The sequence below is a fragment of the Arachis ipaensis genome, chromosome B07 (genome assembly GCF_000816755.2).
Source record: "Arachis ipaensis cultivar K30076 chromosome B07, Araip1.1, whole genome shotgun sequence".
Lineage (NCBI taxonomy): Eukaryota > Viridiplantae > Streptophyta > Magnoliopsida > Fabales > Fabaceae > Arachis > Arachis ipaensis.
The window spans coordinates 15,914,928-15,931,419 of record NC_029791.2 but is presented as its reverse complement, the minus strand read 5'-3'; the positions used below and the strand labels follow the sequence as shown (position 1 = coordinate 15,931,419).

General features: G+C 37.6%; 3 protein-coding genes across 3 annotated transcripts; 1 reads left to right on the top strand and 2 right to left on the bottom strand.

Moving 5' to 3' along the window:
• Positions 3,896–4,546, bottom strand: LOC107606787 (actin cytoskeleton-regulatory complex protein PAN1-like). Its single transcript, XM_016308806.1, has 2 exons — positions 4,469–4,546; positions 3,896–4,375 (listed from the first exon to the last, which is right to left on the bottom strand). Exons 1-2 carry the CDS (start codon positions 4,544–4,546, stop codon positions 3,896–3,898), a joined length of 558 nt encoding a protein of 185 aa, XP_016164292.1.
• On the bottom strand, positions 5,978–8,410 carry LOC107606786. Its single transcript, XM_016308805.1, has 5 exons — positions 8,287–8,410; positions 7,164–8,203; positions 6,606–6,951; positions 6,148–6,422; positions 5,978–6,043 (listed from the first exon to the last, which is right to left on the bottom strand). The coding sequence occupies exons 1-5, from the start codon at positions 8,408–8,410 to the stop codon at positions 5,978–5,980; spliced, it is 1,851 nt and encodes a 616-aa protein (XP_016164291.1).
• Positions 10,863–12,290, top strand: LOC107606785. Its single transcript, XM_016308803.1, has 2 exons — positions 10,863–11,347; positions 11,525–12,290. The coding sequence occupies exons 1-2, from the start codon at positions 10,863–10,865 to the stop codon at positions 12,288–12,290; spliced, it is 1,251 nt and encodes a 416-aa protein (XP_016164289.1).

The following is a 16,492-nucleotide window of genomic DNA, read 5'->3' as shown; positions in this document are numbered from 1 at the left end:
CATACTAAAAAAAGTACAAAAAGTATTTAAAATATACTATATAAAAAACATATAAAAAAATATAAAAAAATTAACATAATAAAAAAATAACATTATAATTTAATGTCATGTTCTTTTTAGTAATTATATATCTAAAAGTGATTTTAACTAATATTATCCAAACAATATTTATTTTATCAAAATCAATTTTAGTATAGAGTTGTCAAACATAAAATCTTACTTCTACTCAAAATCAATTCTATAAAATCACTTCCATTCAAACTCCAGTTTGACAAATGATAATCCAAATATACACGTATCCAATCGATTTTCACTTCATGCTAATTCAACTATGAAATATCTACTACCAATTTAATTCATCTACTAAAAAGGTTTAATTCCTAAATATTTAATCTTTTCCTGAGTATATAAAACTGCTTATGGATCAACCTTATTTTTAAAGGCACTATGTTCTGTGTCTTATAGTCCTACCACCGGATTGTTTATCCCAAATTTTCTTCCCACCACTTTCCTTTGCATATTCAACAAGTACTTCTAACACTTAATTAAAGACCTATCCAATTAAATTTTTTTTGGATCAAACATGAATTCGTGCAATGAAACATAAGTTTAAAGATGATTTAATTTTTGGATTACGATGAAAGGCTCATTTAAAAGCAAAAAAGAAAGAATCAGTTATTTTCCACTACAAAGATAAGAATTATCTATAGAATATAAATTCACAACAACTTTTCAGTTGAAAAAGAAAGAAAATGGCAAACTATGTGTAATGATGATTTTTCAAATTCGTTTTGGGAGACAATATGAAAATGATTGAAACATGACTCAGCTTCATCTTGAGGAATGAGAGATGAAGTTGCGATGGGGTTGTCGATGATGATGGTGCGGTGGTGTTGCGGACGACAATGGTGAAGCTGCGGCACTGTTGACAACAATAGTGAAACTGGAAAGAAGACAAGAGACGTGTTTTGAGATTGAAAAGAAAATAAAATTGAGAATTTTGCTTTCCCTGTTAAACGAAAGATAAATTTGTATTTTTATCATTGTTTACATTTTTTTCGTCAGTTTTTATCTCATGTCAGAAAAGAAAAGTTTTGGATGGCCACGAATCACCTTTTTGTTTTCTTCTTAATTTTCTATCCTGATCCAAACAACGAAAAATTTAATTTTCTATCTATTTTTTATCTCTATATTTTTTCTATTCAATTTCTTTTAAACCAAACACTTTGATAGAGATAGAAGAGAGAAAGAGAGGAAAAAGAGTACGAGACAAGAGAGGAGAGGAAGATAGAGGATCAATGCATTACAAGATTGATGATAATAGTAATTCTCCCAACAATACAAACCTAATTTAAAATAAGAAAGAAAAAAATTAATCCTCTAGAAACTATTTTTTTTTTCACAGGCATAGGTTCTTTTACTCAAGTGGCAAAAAATTAAAATAATACTAAAAAATTTTAAATATAAAATTTTACCTTAGTTTTTTTTTTAATATTCGAACTCATTTTTTCAACTATTTTTTTTATTTTAAATTAAAAAAGTTTTGAATTTTTTGTATTTTCAAAGAATAATATATATTCAATTTTTTTAAAAAAAATTAGGAATAAGACTTGAACTCGAAACCTCTAAATGAAAATGGAGAGATTATGTCATTTGAGATATAGCTCATTGGTAGGGGTGACAATGGGTAGGGTAGGGTAGGGTTTGGAGCCAACCCTAACCCTACCCGCGGGTTGAGAATATCTCAACCCTAACCCTACCCGCTCTTAACCCGCGGGTACCCGACCTTACCCGCGGATTACAAAAAAAGAAACAACATTATTATATAACTTGATGATAATTTAAAATAGAACTGACTTTTATGTAAAAAAAAAGTTTATTAAATTATCAATTAATGATCTTCTTTTAATGATTAAGGATTTTTTGCATTTAATGAGAGGTCTTTGGTTCAACATCCACTTAAAACATATTTTTATATAAGTATATAACATATGCATATATAGTGCGGGTTAGTCGGGTAGGGTTGAGGCTCAGTCCGCACCATACCCGACCCGCACAAGAACCCTACCCGCACCCTACCCTACCCACTGTGGATCAGGTTGGCAACTCTACCCGACCGGGTGGGGTCGGGTTGGATAGCCGCGAGTAGGGTACATGTTGCCACCCCTACTCATTGGCAATATATATTCAATTTTACTCATTTAAAAAAATGACATTTTATCGGATTATATTTAAACAATAAAATGAGTTTTTTTTAGAAATTATTTTGCCAGAATTGAATTTTTTCGTAATCTAAATTGGGATTTATTTGCTTAGAATTTTTTTGGTTGTCATTAAATTATTAAAAAAAATAATAAAAAATATTTTTTATTTTTAGTGTGTTTGACAAAAATTAAATAATAAAAGTAAAAATACTAAAAAATAATTTTATTTATATTTAGAGGTAATGACCAAATCAGTACCCGAAAGATTGAAACGCTGACATTTCGGTACCTGAATATTGTAATTGACAAAACGGTACCTGGTTAATTTTAAAAACTGACAAACGTGTCCATAAGCTTGCCGGACCAAAGCTCCGGTGAGGAGAATGCTTACCTAGACACCGGATTTTGCTGACAAATCATGTTTTATTTAAGTTGTAATTTCTAATTAAGTAATTTGTTAGCCTAGGTGGAAATTAGATCAATTGAATTTTATTTTGCCCCAAATCAGAACTCTTTGTCCTAATCCCAAATTAACAAGCTCTCTGTTCGTTCATTCGCAGGAGGGGATCCAAGATTGGAAGATGCATACAGCAAGGGCTCGTGGAAAAGCTGCAATGCTGAGAAGGCAGTCATCGATGCAAGCCTTCAACGTGGATGGTGCTTCGGGTATTGTGAGCAAAACTTACGATGGTTATTGCTTTTGTCCCCTTCCAGTGGTTCCGTTGAAGTCGAAGACAAGTAGCAACCCTGATAGATGGTTTCTACACTGCCCTATGTGGAAGGTAAGGTTGAAATTGTGATGAATATGTGAAGATGTAGAATAATATCCTTTCTTGGTTTGTCGTCTGTTCTTATTCAGTTTTAGTATTTGATTGTTCTCTGATCTTTGAAATTTTTGTGTTGTGCTAGAACACACAAATGCGTTGTGGGTATTTCCAATGGTTGGATGAAATACAAGCGGAATGTGTGGAAGGAGAAGTTTCTTCAGAGAATAGTAATATGCTGGGCAAATCAGAACCCAAAAAGAAAGGCAGAATCAATGTCGACTGTGGGGATGGCCAGGAAATTCAAAGGATGATGATGGTACTATCTGTGGTGAATGACATGAAGGAGAATCTGAAGAGGGTTGAGTTGTGCCTAATTTTTATGTGTATTTTGATTGGGTTAAATGTGGCTTTGATTATGTTTAGTTTGGCTAAGTAGGTAGACATTGCACAGTATAATAGTATAACAGTGAGACTTTGGAATTTTGTAATCTTGTCCTCATTGTAATTGAGATAAATTAATGTATGATGTGTTCTTCTTGTGCTTTGATTGAGTTATTGTTGTTGTGATTTGAGCAAGATATATAGAGTATATGTAAGCCATGTAAAATAGTTTTGTGAACGGAATCTGAATAAAACACCAAAATAACATCAAATTATAACCATTAATTATTTAGAGTAACAAAGTTCAGGCCCCAAATAAGACTACCAAAATGACACATGTTCATAGTAACTGCTACAGACCCAAAATGACAGTAACAAAACACAGAAACACTAGGTTAGCACTTACATGCCATAATGGCAGTTGGATGCATGTTAACTAAATGCTGTCCAAAATGCAAATAACAACAAACTAAAAAACCCAAGAATCTCAAGGATGGGGTCCGGATGGCTTTGATGGTGGTGGTCCGGATGGCTTTTTCTTCTTCAAGGATGGGGTGGCATAAAGCCTGTGAACCTGCTCTGTGTGGCTGGGCTTGCTGCTGCCATGGTCTCCCTAGTCACAGTTGGTGGCCTAAATGGTGCTGTAGGTTGGGCCTGAAGAGTGGGCCTAAGTAATGGACCTTGAGGCAATGACCTAACATTGGATGGAGATGCAGGAATTTGGGATCTAGACCCAACATCAGGCCTGACAACCCTAGGTTGAGCAGGGGGTGATGGTGCAGCTACTGCATTTTGTGCTGGAGTTGGAGGTGTTGTAGTGGCTGCCAGTCCTCTTCGAGTGGTGCTGCCTCTTCCTCTTGGTAGAACTGGGTTGCCCCTTACAAAAGATGGTCTGCCTCTCCTCTTTGGTGCTGGTGCTAGTTCTGAAGTAGCTGTTAGACCAACCAAGTTGGTTGCTGCTGGTATGGTGGCTACATTAGAGGGTGAAGCATTTGTTGTAGTGTTGCCATCATTGATGTTATTCTGCATCATTTTGTCCATTCATGAAAACAAATCTTCTATGGAAACATATCCGACAGTTTGGAACAATAAGGTAACATAAATCACATTCTTTACCTGATCAAGCTGACTTTGTGGATAGTTTTGAGTGAGGTCTTCCTCCTCTGCAACATGTGCAGCGTGTGCAGCCTCCATGGTCTCCTCCCAGTTAGCTTCTTGCTCCCTAGCTTCTTCCTCATCAAGATCTGGTTCTTCAGCTGCTGTTTGACGATTGGATTTTTGACGGTTTAGAATTTCACAAATGAAATCTCGTTGAAGTATAGTCTCTAAACCAACAATAATCCTTTCATGCAAAAATTTGTTTGTCACAAGTACAAACCCCTAAAATCTATAAACCGAAGTATTTAAACCTCGGGTCGTTCTCCCTAGGAATTGTAATGAAGTGTCTTGTTATTGGTTATGAGTTATTTTGGGGTTTTGGGATAAGAGACATGAAAAGTAAATGGCAATGAAAATAAACTAACAACTATAAAAGGCTCTTGGCAAGGTATGAAAATTAGAAGTCCTATCCTAGTTATCCTTCTCAATTGTGATGAGAATTGTTCATTGCTACCACTTAGTTAACCCTTACTAATTAAAGGAAAGTCAAGTGGATGAATTGACTTGAGCCACAAATCCTAGCCAACTCCCAAGGAAAGACTAGCTTTAGTGCACTCCAAACCAATTTGCAATCTCTCCAATTATCAATCAACAAAGGAATTAGATAACTCAAGTGTCACTAATTACTCTACCTAGGCTAAGAGGAACAAAATCTACACTAAAACTAAAAGAGACATTTCAACAAACACATAGAGTGCAATAGAAGTAAACATTATTAAATGCAAGAATTAAAGGAATCTACAACTACAAAGGCAAGAGATCAACAATAGAAAAGCAAAGAAGAACAATTATTATGAATTACCTCTTATTGAATTGAAAGAAAGTAGAAGGAACAATACTAGATCTACAACAAAATATAAGAACAACATAAAGGAAATTACAACAAAAGAATAGAAGAAGATGAATGTAGCAACAAAGAATTGAGAGGTAGAAGGAGACTTGAATTAAACCTAGAACTATGAGATCCTAATCTAACCCTAATTCCTAATCCTAATTCTAGAGAGAAGGGAGAGCTTCTCTCTCTAACTCTAACTACAAAGCTAAACTAAACTAATTGGTAACTATAGCAAATCTTATATCGTTTCGAAGCCCCGGATGTTAGCTTTCCAACCCAACTGGAACCGCATCATTTGGACCTCTGTAGCTCAAGTTATGGCCGATTAAGTGCGAAGAGGTCGGCTTGACAGCTTTCCGGTTCTTCCATTTCTTCATGAGTTCTCCAACTTTTCATGCTTTCTTTCTTCATTCCCTTGATCCAATCTTTGCCTCCTAAACCTTAAATCACTTAACAAACATATCAAGGCATCTAATAGAATCAAGGTGAATTAAATTTAGCTATTTTGAGTCCTAAAAAGCATGTTTTCACATTCAAGCACAATTAAAGGAGAATATACAAAACCATGCTATTTCTTGAATAAATATGGGTAAAAGGTGATAAAATCCCCAAAAATCAATACAAGATAAACCCTACAAATGGGGTTTGTCAACTGTTCCAGTTCCTTTGTCAGGACAAGTTCTGCTATTATGTCCAGCCTTACAAAAAGCACATGAGTAAGGAAAATCAACATTAATAAAGTTACAGATAAGAAATAAAATGTAAGTAAATACATATTAATAATGGTTTTTGTTTTGCTCACCCTTTTGCAGGTTTGGCATGTTATCTGTCCGTATCTTCTCTTGGCCTTGTATTGGCTGCCAGAACTTTGCTCAGTGCTATTCTTTCTCCTCTTCTTTGTAGGTCTGCCAATAGGCCTCTTGTATAGAGGGGGCAGACATTGCAGCCCTTTGTGATGCTCCCAGTACTCCTGACTCGGTATGCTGCTAATGTGAAACATGTAAGTCCTATTATATGCCTCAATGGTGAGCTTGTGATGGACATAGTCTTCAGGCTTCTCATTCTTTCTTTGGATTGCTGCAATCCCATGACAGCATGGTAGTCCAGTGAGTTGCCATTTTCTGCTTGAGCATGTCCTCTCTCGTGTATTGAATCTCACTCTATGTTGCCACTTTGTTACTTCAAACTGGTTGTGCTCATCATCACCACACCATTGTGCTTCTCAGTAATTGGCTTGTCTTTTTTCTTTCTCTAACCTACTAACTTGTACAGGGGCTATCTGTCCAGTATAAGCCATAAGTGAGTCCTTGTGAATTGCCATTGTCTTCATGATGTAGAATCTAAGCTCCTCAAACATTGTCAAAATGCTCTTCCCCCGAAGACCCACAATTGTTGAGTTAAATGACTCACAGTTGTTGCTTGTCAAACTGTCTACCTTTGGCCAGTCTGAAAACCTTGATCTTGACCACTGTTCTTGTTCAAATTTTGACAAATACTCCCATGCTTGTTTGTTGATCCGTTTCACAACTCCTATTGCATCATTAAATTCTTGATCAGTAGTTACTTTTGCACATTGCCAAAATGCTGCCTTAAGTTCCTTATCCTTCTATCTCTTGTTCAGATTTCTCCACATATGCATACAACAGAATATGTGCTTCACCCCTGGCATCACATCCTGTAATGCTGGGATTAGTCCTTGCATTGAATGGTAACCACAAATAATTAGGAGACATTTAAAAAGTAATTTATAAAAACATAAAAGAACTCGAAAAACATGAACATAATGCACATCACATTTTGTTGGTCTGACATAAAAACCCAGCCATTCTTATTGTAGTCCCATATGTCAGTGTGCAACTCCTCCAGAAAGAATCGCCAATTTTCCCTTGTTTCTGCATCAACAACCCCATATGCTATTGGAAACAGCTGATTGTTCGCATCCTGACCAACGGTTGTTAGTAATTGCCCTCCAAAGTAACCTTTCAAAAACGTCACATCCAAAACTATAAATGGTCTACAGCCTGCTTTAAAGCCATTTTTGCAAGCAGCCAAACAGATGTACAAGTTCCTAAACCTAGGCAACCCCTCTGGCTGTGGAGTAGTCCCTATGTTGGCTCTTGAACCAGGATTAGCCTTCATGATTTCGTTAAGGTAGTCTCTGAGCCTTAGGTATTGATCTTTCTCTGTTCCCTCAATAACTTCTTTGGCTTTGTCCATAGCCCTATACATCATCCTCTCGTTGACTGAAATGTCATACTCCTCTTTAAACCACTCATGTGCCTCCCTCTGCAGCATGTTGGGATGGATCCTGAGCTTTGGGAACAGTTCCTCAACAACCCAAGCACATGAAATTGATTTACTCTTGTTGCTCCTGGGGCACGTATGCTCGTCCTCAAATGTCTTTATCTGAAAGGATGCTGGGTAGTTGGTCCTGGCACAGTAGCACAACCAAGGGCAGTCTGGATCATAGCAGATCACCCTACACCTCTTCTTCTCATTCCTAAGGTAGAATACCTGTCTCCCAATTTGTATGTTGTACTTCTGCACTACTGCTTTGAACTGGTCCATGGTCTCGAACTCCATATTCAACTCCAGAGTTATTTTTCCATATGGCGTGTTAGGATTATGTCGAGGAAATACAGGTTCCTCTTCATCATCAGATGCAGGAGGGCTATAGAGTTCTCCAGATTCATATTGGTACATCTCAGGTTCACTATCGACATCTTCTCTATTCGGGTTAGGCACCTCTACCCTTGGTGCTTCATCCTCATTTCCAAGTACAATTCTTTGCCCAGACGGTTGAGGCCTTGGAAGATTTCTCTTTGCATTGTTCCTCTCACTTGTTTGTGTTACATTATCTGTTACAGAGTCATTTGAGATACATGAGAATTGATGCAATTTTTATTCACATAGCCTCTAACTAAAAAAAAATCAAATTTACCTGTTGGATTTTCTGTAACAGGTTCCTCTGCCCTTTGCTCATCCACAAAAGGTTCTCCAAAATCAGAACCTTCATTCAGATCATTAACATCATCAGCATTGGTCTCCTCTGTGGGTTCATTCATAGCTTCAGCTTCTCAAGGATTACTCTCAGGAACCTCATTCTCGGTAGCTTTTCTTTCTCGGGGTAAACCACTAGGTGGTGGTCTTGGATGTCTCTTTCTAACCTTCTTAACACTTTTCTCCAGAGCTGATGCTCCTTCAGTGTCTTTCTCCTCATTCCCGTCATTCGCAGCTTCTTCCCCTGCACCACTCTCACCTTTGTTCGACTTGTTAACATCAACAGTGGCCTCATTTACAACCTCATTCACATTCTCCTTCACAACCACACTCAACACCATATCCAATTCATTAACCTCACCACTGGTCTCATTCACACCTTCATTCTCCTTCTCATTAGCCTGACCGTCAACCTTATTAGTAACTTCAACCTCGTTGACATTATCACCACGTGGATTGACTTCAACCACACTATCACTGCTACCATCAGACACGACTTCTTCATCAATGATTTCAGGGTTTGCATCAATGGGGTGATCAAACTATAGGTGGACAGTGTTGTCATTCTTCATCGCACTCTCACACATTCTCATGACTTCAGCATCTGTCCCAAGCACTCTAAGACCCTTACCTAAGTCTAAACCAGGTTCTAGCCAGTACACCTCATTGTATCCAGGGTAACCTAAGCCTAAAAATAACCCCTCAACAAAGAATAAATTACATGTGTCCACATTCACCCTGTGTATCTCAGTTACTAAACCCCCGTCGTATATCACATTACCGTCAACACCCTTTTTCAAGGCACCCATGTGTTGATAAACAAACGTAACTAGACAATTCATCTAAAAAATCGTAGAGGGAATATACAATGAATAAAACAATCAAAATGATCATAATGCTGTCGAAAAAAGCCATGTAAATGAGAGGATGGAGTGAAGGCGAACTTACCTCTTCGTAGGTTTCTTCTTAGCGAAGACTGAGGTCGCGATGATGCCACTAGCAACCCCTCACTGTTGACGCTACGACTTCGACAATGTCTCTCAACTCGTCTTCGTTCTTCTTCGCGCCAAGTAACTAGAGCAACGTCTCTCCCTCTTTACATGACCTTTCAGTTTTACTCTTAGTGAAACACTGAGTCACAGTAAGTCACCAAGCAGTAACAACACTTGTTAATTTAGGATTAGGGCAAAGAGTTCTGATTTGGGGCAAAATGAAATCCAATTGATCTAATTTCCACCTAGGCTAACAAATTACTTAATTAGAAATTACAACTCAAATAAAACATGATTTGTCAACAAAATCTGGTGTCCAGGTAAGCATTGTCCTCACCGGAGCTTTGGTCCGGCAAGCTTATGGATACGTTCGTCAGTTTTTAAAATTAACCAGGTACCATTTTGTCGATTACAATAGTCAGGTACCGCAATGTCAGCATTTCAATCTTTCGGGTATTGATTTGGTCATTACCTCTTATATTTAAGATAAAGTACGTTTTTTTGTCTCTAACGTTTGTGATTTTCTTCAAAAATATCTTTAATGTTTAATTGTATTTAATTTTGTCCCTAACATTTTTAGTTTGTATCAAAATTACCCTTGGATGTTAATTCAATCTAAAATATTAGGGACAAAATTGAAAACGTTTAAGGATAGTTTTTGTTCATACCTGGCCCAAAAACATAAGCCAGGCCCAAAGAGTGTACAAAAAGCCCAAAAGACATCCATTGTATAATTGACCTCTTAAGAGGTCGGGCAAGAATGTTATAGATGACAACTCCCCCTGAAGGAATTATAACTTCCCAAAATATCTCTTGCCCACTTCTAGAAGAGAGATCTCAACAACCCTAAGATAAAGGGATAGTTATCCACCACCAGAAGTGGAACTACTCCATCGGTGGTTATTAGCTCATCCCCTATAAATACACTGATACTCTTTAGGTATACTTAAGTTCCAATACACTTAAAACATGCTAAAACCCCTGCTGACTTAAGCATCAAAGTGTTTTGCAGGTACCGCCCCCACCTTCTCATTAACAACTCGGACGACGGCCACCAGACGTGGACTAAGTCAGAATCCGCTCCATTGAGGATTTGGGTCTCGCTTACGAGCCCAAAGGCAACCCAGTTTCAGGTAACCCTCGGAACATTGGCGCCGTTGCCGGGGACCTGGAAGTTGACAGCCAATGGCGGACGATCAGTTCGAAGACAGATGTACCGCATCGGAATCAGATCCCGAGTACCAAGACACTGTCAATAATGACCATTGACCAAGCTCTCGTGGTACCTCCCCTAGCAACGGAGTAGCCACGTGGAGAATGCACAGACACCATGTCCGACTTGAACAACTAGAGCAACAATTGGAACGACGGTGGGAGGCAGAGAGAAATATGGAGAGAAATCAAGCGATGAAGAGAGCTGGAGGACAAGCTCTCGAAGCTGGAATCCGACATTTAGGGAGGGAATTCACGCACAACTCGAGAGGATATCCCCTTGGGAGGTGAAGATCCTTTCACCGAAGATATCATGAGGGCCAGAGTTCCTAGAAACTTCAAAAGTCTTGACATGCATTTGTACGACAAGATGACCAACTCGAGGCACCACCTCAGTAATTTTAAAAGTCAGATGTATTTAGCCGACACCTCAGATGCTACTCGCTACAAAGCCTTCCCGACGACTTTAACAAAGTCGGCCATGAAATGGTTTGACAGCCTACCCCCTAGGTCGGTTACTAGTTTCGACGACCTCGCGCGTAAATTTCTTACGCGATTTTCAATTCAGAAGGACAAGGTCAAGCATGCACCTAGCCTACTTGGGGTCAAACAGGAGTTCGGCGAATCCCTAAGAGACTACATGGAGAGATTCAACAAGGCATGCCTAGAGATCCAAGACTTACCCACTGAGGCAATAATAATGGGATTAGTCAACGGTCTCCGAGAAGGCCCATTTTCCCAATCTATTTCAAAGAGACACTGCACTTTCTTGAGTGATGTACAAGAACGAGATGAAAAGTACATCAATATGGAAGAGAATGTCAGATTATGAGAACTAATCTGGCGACCGGGGAATCATCACCAAGCACAGGAAAAGGAAAAAGAGTCCAAGAAAAAGGAAGAGTACATCTCGGAGAAACCTAGGAGGTATCACAATTACACCTCGCTACGAGTTTTTCTCGTGGATGTCTACAGGAAAATCTGTCACACCGATAAACTTTTCCCTCCGCGACCAATCAAAAACAAGAAGGAGGGAAGCCACAATGAGTACTATGTGTATCATAAATTGTATGGATATTCTACAAATAATGGTTACGACTTAAAAAATGTGATAGAAAAGTTGGCCAGGGAAGGTCGGTCGGATAGATATCTCATGGAAAGGTCAGATAATCAAGGAAAGAGGAAAAGAGACGATGAAGAAGTCGGCCGAAGAGGTCAGCCCCCACAAACCCCAGAGCAACACGTTCACATAATAGCAGGAGGCTTTGCTGGGGGAGGAGTGACCAAGTCATCTCGAAAGAGATACCTGAAAGAAGTTTACCACGAAGAAGAGACTCCCAACCTCCTTACAATCTCCTTTACAAAAGAAGATGCGCAGGAAATCACATCAGGGCATGATGACCCCGTTGTAATCACCATGATACTCACCAATGTAAATCTACACAGAACTTTAGTGGACCAAAGAAGCTCGGCCGACATACTATTTAAGCCTACATTCGATAAATTAAGGCTGGACGAAAAAGAGCTAAAGTATTACCCGAATACTCTTTTCGGGTTGGGAGATACCCCAATTAAGCCACTAGGGTTCATCTCCCTACATACTACTTTTGGAAAGGGATTGAAATCAAAAACCCTAATTATTGATTATATTGTTGCAGATGTGGCATCAGCCTACAATGCCCTAATTGGCAGGACAACGCTGAATCGACTGAGAGCTGTTGTTTCTACCCCTCACCTTTGATGAAATTCCTCACACAGGAAGGAATTGCTACCATCAAAGGAGATCGAAAACTGGCCAGAAATGTTATAACGAAAGCTTGAACCTGCGAGGTAAAGGTAAAGAAGTCAATGCCATTGAGCTCGGAGGAGTCCAAGAAAGAGAAGAGCTATGACCACAATCCAAGAGAAAGACAGAAGAAGTTCAAATCGGGGAAGAAGTCAGAAAAAACACCAACATAGGAGTCAACATGAGAGCGAATCTAAAGAAGAATCTCGTAAAACTCCTACAAGAAAATTTTGACCTTTTCGCTTGGGAAGGCCTCTGATATGCCCGGAATACACCCTGAGCTCATGACGCATAAGCCCTTGTCTATCCCGGATCTCGACCTGTCCAACAAATGCGTCGTAAGCTCAGACCAGAGTGAGCTCAAGTGGTCGAAGAACAAGTTCAAGCCCTACTCGAAGACGGATTCATCAGAGAAGTCAAATATCTGACATGGTTAGTAAATGTGGTACTGGTAAAGAAGCAGAATGGGAAATGGAGGATGTGCGTTGACTACACTGACCAAAACAAAGCTTGTCCAAAGGATCCATATCCCCTGTCTAACATTGATGCTTTGGTGGATTCTTCTTCAGGATACCAGTACTTATCATTCATGGATGCCTACTCGGGATACAATTAAATCCCGATGTATAAGTCGGACCAGGAGAAGATGTTGTTCATCGCGCCCAGAGCAAACTACTGCTACGTGGTCATGCCTTTTGGATTAAAAAACGCGGGGGGCACATATCAAAAGGTTGATGAACAAGATGTTTGCACCTCGCCTTAGAAACCTAATGGAGGTATACGTGGACAACATGTTAGTAAAGACCAAGGATAAGGTTAGTCTTTTGTCCGACCTCTCGCAAGTCTTCGACACCATAAGGAGGCATAGGATGCGACTAAATCCCACCAAATGCACCTTTGCAGCAGAGGCAAGAAAATTCTTGGGTTTTATGCTCACACAAAGCGGAATTGAGGCTAACCTTGACAAGTGTAGAGCAATTTTAGAGATGAGGAGTCTGACTTGTTTAAAAGAAGTCCAACAGCTGAACGGCCAACTTGCAGCCTTGTCCAGATTTTTGGCAGAATCAGCCTTGAGATCCTTACCACTTTTTTTGCTACTTAGAAAAGGATGTCAATTTGAGTGGACCTCCGAATGCGAAGAGGCCTTTCAAGAATTCAAGAAATTCTTAAATAAACCATCCATCCTTACCCGGCCACAAGCGGGAGAGGAGTTGGTGTTGTACCTAACTATTGCTGAAAAGGCAGTAGCATCAGCACTATTACGAGAAGATGAGGTTGGACAGCACCCCATCTATTTCACTAGCAAAGTCTTACAAGGGCCAGAGTTAAGGTATCAAAAAATAGAAAAATTTGCATATGCCTTAATCGTGGCATCTAGGAGACTCCGATCCTATTTCCAAGCACACGCCATAAGGGTCCGGACAAATCAACCCATGAAGTAGATACTCCAAAAGACCGACATAGCAAGTCGAATGGTGCAATGGGCCATAGAGCTATCTGAGTTCGACCTGAGATACGAAACTCAGACAGCCATCAAAGTTCAATGCCTCACCGACTTTGTCGCAGAATATACAGGCGATCAGATTGAGACCTCCACGACCTGGGAACTCTATGTAGATGGGTCTTCCAAGTATAATCAAGTTGTTATATAACAACTTTTTAAATTACACGCCTATTTCTTCTTCTCCTTCTCTTTTTCCGTTTTCTTCTCCTTCTTTTTCTTTGTTTCCTCCTCCTCCTCTTCCTCCTCCTTCTCTTCCTTCTAAATTTGCGCACGCAAATTTTTCTTCTTTCCTTCTTCTTCTCATCCTCTTTCTTCTTCTTCTTCGTTATCGTCATCACCAATAACACCAACATTTTACAAACATCTTTATTAGTTCTGATTTTTTCTGCTGCCATTATTAAATAATTTCGATTCATTTCTTAATTTATTTCAGTTTATTTGTGTGTTAATTGAGATTCACTTGATGCTGCTAATAATTATTTACTAAATTTTTTATTCCTTAAGTAATTTTGGTTTATTTCTTAGTTTAATTGAGGTTCATTTGGATCCAGAAATGAATTCGATGTGTTTTTGTTAATGATTGAGTCTTTTTTACTGTTTGTTCAAATCTGAACTAATTTTGATTCATTTGTGTGCTAAATGAGGTTTACTTGATGCTGCTGATACTGATAAGTATTGACCAAATTTTTTATTCTTTAAGTAATGTCGGTTTATTTCGTAGTTTAATTGTGATTCATTTGGATCCAGAAATAAATTTGACGTGTTAATGATTGGGTTTTTTTATTGCTTAATCAAATCTGAATTAATTGAATGGAATAGAGTGGAATCTAATGCAATTGAATAAAGTGATAATGAATAATTTAATTCTTTTTTGCTAAAAAATTTGGTCAATATTTATCAACAGTATCAAGTGAATTTCAATTAACACAAATACATCGAATTCATTTCTAAATCCAAATGAACCTCAAATAAACTAAGAAATGAACTGAAATTACTTAAAGAATAAAAAATTTGATCAATACTTATTAGCAGTATAGGTGAACCTCAATTACACAGATGAACCAAAATAAACTAAACAATGAACTAAAATTATTTAATAATGACATTAGAGAAAAACAGAACCAATAAAATTATTAGTGATATGTTGGTGTTGTTGGTGATGACGATAACGAAAGAGGAAGAGAAGAAGAAGGAAGAAAACAAAAACGAAGAAGTTGCGTTATTAAAACGTGCGTGTGATACACACTGATGTGATGAAAACTGTTTTTGTTAAATTTAGACCACTTAAATAAATTTGATTGTCAAAAACACTTAAATGTGTATCTAAACTGATTTATTTATTTAAACTAGTTGAAGTTGGATACTACTATATTATCCCAATACTGAATGCATTACACAAATACTGTTTCAAGATTGAGACAAACCATGCCTAATCACATTAGCAACTACTCCAAATAAATCCACATCCGAATCATCATTAAAAAGACAAGAACACAAGAGATGATGCATATATATGTATATGTATATGTATATGTATATGCGTGAACATGATGATAACATAATACTGTTTCAATTTGTGGGTACTGGGTGATTTTAGCCCAAATGAAAAATAAATAAAAAATCCAGTTTACAATTTCCAATATCTGTTATTATTCTTTTTGCCTGCACCCATACTTTTGTAAGTTTGTTATAATTAAATAACGAATCTAGCTGCTGATTTTTTTGTTTCTTATCGTATTTTTTAATCCAACAGGTGAAAGACTAACATCTTCTGAATCGAAATTTCATTTAATGGTTTTTTTTTTTTTAATAAAACCATTTAATGGTTTTATTAAACTACATCATTCTACTGTATCCTGTACGGGCTGAAAAAAATCTGATTTCGTGCGGGCCCAAATAATAAATAATTGGGCTAAACTCTTTCATGGCCCTCACTTATATCGAGAAACTTCTTCAGATTCAACTCAAATTAGGGTATAGTCACCTTATAAGTAGCTTCAGTCATCCCTCTTTGCAATCACAATTTCTCTCGTTAAACTCGTTCTTTACGACGATGCAAATCTTTCTGGTATCTGATTTATGCCTCTTTTGTTATTTTATTTAATTCTTGTAAACAAATGAAATTGCTTTGCGAGTTTGGTAATGGTTTTTATTCTATTTGAAATTTCAAGCCAATACTCTGATCTTTTGTACTATCTCTTTTCCACAATTTTGGAATGACTTTAGTTTCTGATTGGGGTTGATTGTTGAAAGTGATAGAGATGGAAGTGATGATCTTTTCCCCAGATGATCGAAACTGAACATACTGTGCGATTTTTTCTCTTTTGAGAAACCAAGCCAATTACTTCTGATCCATCTCTTCCCATAATAACATTAACAATAACAGTTATTTGGTTTCCGTTAGTTTTTAATTATTGAATATATATCTAAATTTTGTTTTACATCTGGTATTTCACATTTGTGTATAACCCGTATATACAGAATGTACCTATTTTGAGCAACGAATGCATGGGTTGATTTGAGAAAAAAAACAAATGAATTGATTAAATCCAAATTTTATAAATGAATTAAAATAGGGAGTTAATTTTTTTCAATGTATATTTGTTAAATGTTTGAAATATTTTTTATTTTAAATATTTAAATCTTAAATTCC

Excerpts from the sequence above, each read along its gene's own strand:
- LOC107606785 (XM_016308803.1), top strand. The coding sequence starts at position 10,863 with ATGAGGGCCAGAGTTCCTAGAAACTTCAAAAGTCTTGACATGCATTTG. Across the intron at positions 11,348-11,524 it reads GTACAAGAACGAGATGAAAA|GAAAATCTGTCACACCGATA; the intron begins GTACATCAATAT and ends GGATGTCTACAG.
- LOC107606786 (XM_016308805.1), bottom strand. The coding sequence starts at position 8,410 with ATGAATGAACCCACAGAGGAGACCAATGCTGATGATGTTAATGATCTG. Across the intron at positions 8,204-8,286 it reads TGTTACAGAAAATCCAACAG|ATAATGTAACACAAACAAGT; the intron begins GTAAATTTGATT and ends ACTCTGTAACAG. Across the intron at positions 6,952-7,163 it reads ACTACAATAAGAATGGCTGG|AAGGATAAGGAACTTAAGGC; the intron begins GTTTTTATGTCA and ends AACAAGAGATAG.
- LOC107606787 (XM_016308806.1), bottom strand. The coding sequence starts at position 4,546 with ATGGAGGCTGCACACGCTGCACATGTTGCAGAGGAGGAAGACCTCACT. Across the intron at positions 4,376-4,468 it reads CACAAAGTCAGCTTGATCAG|AATAACATCAATGATGGCAA; the intron begins GTAAAGAATGTG and ends AAAATGATGCAG.